The sequence below is a fragment of the Octodon degus genome, unplaced genomic scaffold (assembly GCF_000260255.1).
Source record: "Octodon degus isolate 3935 unplaced genomic scaffold, OctDeg1.0 scaffold00255, whole genome shotgun sequence".
Taxonomy (NCBI): Eukaryota; Metazoa; Chordata; class Mammalia; order Rodentia; family Octodontidae; genus Octodon; species Octodon degus.
In genome coordinates, this window is record NW_004524831.1 from 2,354,854 (window position 1) to 2,358,713 (window position 3,860).

Consider the following 3,860-nt stretch of genomic DNA (forward strand, 5'->3'; position numbering starts at 1 on the left):
CAGTACTGATAGCTGTGATCAACTCCAGATCCTTCCCTGGAGCCTGGCAGATCCAGTGCATGCCATAGCTACTTAAGGTGAAAGCTGAGGCTGCACAGGAGAGTCCCAGGGATAGTTCAGGTTGTACCAATCCTCCCCCGGATTCCACCAGCTGCACTTCCACCTGGATACCTGCAAACATAGAGACATCCTGCAGAGGAAAGTGTCACACCTGTTCACATTTTATCTTATTCATGTCCTCTCATAAGCATAGACATTTGTTCTAAGTAATTCATCTTCCAAAACTGCAAACAGGAAAGCACCAATTAGCTCCAGCTCCATTGTGATATGTCTGTGCTCAATCCTGATCACAGAGTGGGAACAGCTGGGCTCCTAGACTCGGCATCCTGTATAGAGCTGCAGAGTCGGACCTGGGCTAGTTTTCATTAAAAGACGGAGGCCCTATTTGCATGGACTCCTAATACATAGACAGCTCTAGAGATAGACATATCAGACACAGCAACATCCACATCTGATATGAGTGTCCTGAGGAAGTTTAGTAGCAAAGAAAGTTCACTGGATTATGATATTTTATTATAATGTTTTGTCGTGTAATTACCTCTTATTTATTCTTGCTTTTTCCACTTATACAGGCCATCCTTTTTATTATAGATAATGCTGGCTTATAATCATCTCTTGTTCCACTTTTCCCCTAAAGTATTCATGTAACCATTTCCAATAATCTCTCTTTTTTATTTTTTATAATTTTATTGAGAAACAATTAGCAATGAGACAGTTTCAAACCAAATTGATAGGACAGTTTCAAAAATTAACACATTACATACATTCTTCCTACCAGTTAATTGCTGTAAAAGATGTGGACATGATATTCTATTTACAAATACCATTAGAACAAATCCCTCAATTCATTAAGTGAATGTAACTATATATCTATCCTAATCACTTTGAATACACAGATACAAAATGGACATTAATCTGTATACCCTTTTTCTGTTAAGTTCCGTTATTTCAATATTATAAGTGTATAAACTCAGAAAAATATTCTAAAAGAGTCCAGTAGCCCATAGTAGTATTGGGTCTTTCATCTGACTGGCAATGTCAGAAATTGTTCACCTCAGTTCCCTACAGCTCAACGTAACAGCATGGCTTTACTTCTTATATTTTGCTTTTATACTTTTCTGCTGGATGGTTAAGACCAAGGTAAAGCAGGACCTATGCAACAAGAGTTGTAGCTTGTGGGTCTGATAGTGTCAGTGAAATCCCCTCAGGATTTATCCTGAGATCTGTACCTCAGATTGTAGAACCTTTGTCAGTGTCAGCCATGTAGATGAGTCACTGCCAATGCTTGGCCAGTGTGCTCTCTGTGAAAGCCTGAGAGAATGTTTTCTCTCCATGTGACTCTCCTTAGACACACTCTACATCACCAATCACTTTCCTCTTTGGCCCCATAATCTGCTTGATCAGAAAATTTGGGACACAACCGAGTTACATGACATTACAGTACAAGTTGTCATAAGTCCTAAGACTTAATTGACCTTAGAAGGGTAGAACCAAAATGTTGGCTTTCCTTACAGCTCTCATTTCTCTCTAATTTGGTCTGCAAAATTAGGTTGTTAATCATCCAGAAGAAAAGCTTATTGTTATTACCATACAACTTAGTCTGGTAAGCTAAACTTTGCTATCTGTCTAAATATCAAACATCTTAGAAATAACATGGAACAGGTATTTTTCATCAAGTATTGATATGTTGAACTTTAAGGCCCTACAGAATGATACAAAATTTAAAAAATTATAATATATTTTAAAAATAGGCATAAATAATTATATACATCATATGTTTATACATAAGTCCAAAAAATAACCATATACAAACTCGAAGAAGGACAGTCCCACAATATTCCTTTTCCTGTCTCTTGCTTTCATTCACCACACCTTTTTTTTTGAACAACCATCTACCCGAGAGACAGCATAGCAGCAACTGGCATGTCATGACAAGCAGCCCGTATTCAGAACCAGAATGACAGGCATTCCAAACATGAAACTACTATTATAGTTTACCATCTGCAGCGCAGTTGCTTAGTTCACAGGTATCAGTACATATAGTTAGTCAGGGTGAGATTCTTTCCAATTAACTGCTAGATTCAAAAATCTTCTGGAGATTCTAAGGATCATTGCCTTGCCCACCTTCTACATATAACTGCATGGCTTGACATTATCATGTTTCCTAGCTCTTCTCCTTTCCCTCTCTTCATTAGTTAGTCTTCGAGATCCTGCTTTCCTTTTACTTGCATTATACATTTCTATTTGTATTTCTTCTTTTGAGTTCTTATACTAGGGAAACTATATATTTACACATGTGTGTCTGGTTTATTTCACTTATAAGTATATGTTCAAGTGGCATCCACTTCAATATAAAGACTTCGAGTTTATCATTCTTTATACCTGAGTAATACTCCATGGTGTAAAAATACCACATCTTTTTCAACCATTCCTCAGGTGATGGGCATCTTGGTTGTATCCAAGATTTGGCTATCACAAATTGTGCTCCTATAAACATAGGCATGCATATATCGCTATGATATGACGTTTTCAGATCCTCTGGGAAAATTCCCAGTAGAGGAATAGCTGGTTTAAAGGGGATTTCCAATCCAACTTATCTATGGAGTCTCCATACTGATTTCCATAATGGTTGCACCAGTCTACATTCCCACCGGCAGTGGAGAAGAGTTCCTTTTTCCCCACAGCCTCTCCAACATTTGTTGTTGGGTGATTTCTTTATGACAGCCATTCTTTCTGGGGTGAGATGATATCTCAATGTTGTTTTAATTTGCATTTCACAGATGGCTAGTGATGTGGAGCATTTTTTCATATATTTATTCGCTTCTTCAATTTGATCCTCTGAGAAGTGTGTGTTCATCTCAGATACCCATTGCTGGATTGGGTCTTTAAATTTTGGGGACCTAGCTTTTTTTAGTTCTTTATACATTCTAGCGAGCAGACCTTTCTCTGAGGATTTGTCATGATTTTTTCCAAATTTGTGGGTTGCCTTTTCAATTTGTTGGTAATTTCTTTTGATGTGAAAAAACTGCTCAGTAAAAGCTGGTCCCAGTTGTTAAATCTTTCAACAGTTTCCGTGAGATTTGATTTTTGTTCATGAACTCTTTGACTACCCCTATGTCTTCAAGAGTTCCTCCTACTATCTCTTCCGAGAGATTTACAGTCTCTGCTTTATTGTTTAGATCTTTAATCCATTTTGGCTTTAGTTTAGTGCATGGTGATAGACCTGGGTCAAGATTGAGTTTTTGGCATGTAGAGAGCCAGTTTTTCCAGCACCATTTGTTAAAGAGGCTATATTTCTTCCAGTGAGTATATTTGGCCTGTTTGTGAAAGATAAGGTGGCTGAGTGTGTTTGTAGGGGCTTCAGCGTCTTCTAATCCATTCTATGGTTCCTCAGGTCTATTTTGTTGCCAGTACCATGCAGATTTTATCACAGTAGCCTTGTATTATAATTTCAAGTCAGGAATTGTAATGCCTCCTGACTTGTCTTTATTGCCCAGGATTGCCTTTGGTACTCTAGGTTTTTTCTGGTTCCGGATACATTTTAGGAATGATTGCTCTAGGTTTGTGAGTTATGTCGGTGGTAATCTGACAGGGATTGCATCAAATCCGTACAACAATTTTGGGAGCATGGCCATCTTCACAATGTTGGTTCTTCCTATTCAGGAACATGGAATATCTTTCCATTTTCTGAAATCCTCTATGATCTCTTTTTTCAGAGTACTGTAATTTTCCTTGAAAAGATCTTTGACTTCTTTAGTTAAAAGAATACCAAGGTAATTCATTTTCCTCGGTGCTATTGT

At 37.7% G+C, this 3,860-nt stretch overlaps 1 gene segment (V, D, J or C); it reads right to left on the reverse strand.

Moving 5' to 3' along the window:
• Positions 1-181, reverse strand: part of LOC111814020 — a 309-nt gene extending 128 nt beyond the window's left edge. The window contains 1 exon segment of the V gene segment in view: positions 1-181. This exon segment is cut by the window's left edge and continues 128 nt beyond it. Coding sequence covers positions 1-181 — 181 coding nt within the window.
• Positions 182-3,860: the final 3,679 nt, after the last annotated feature.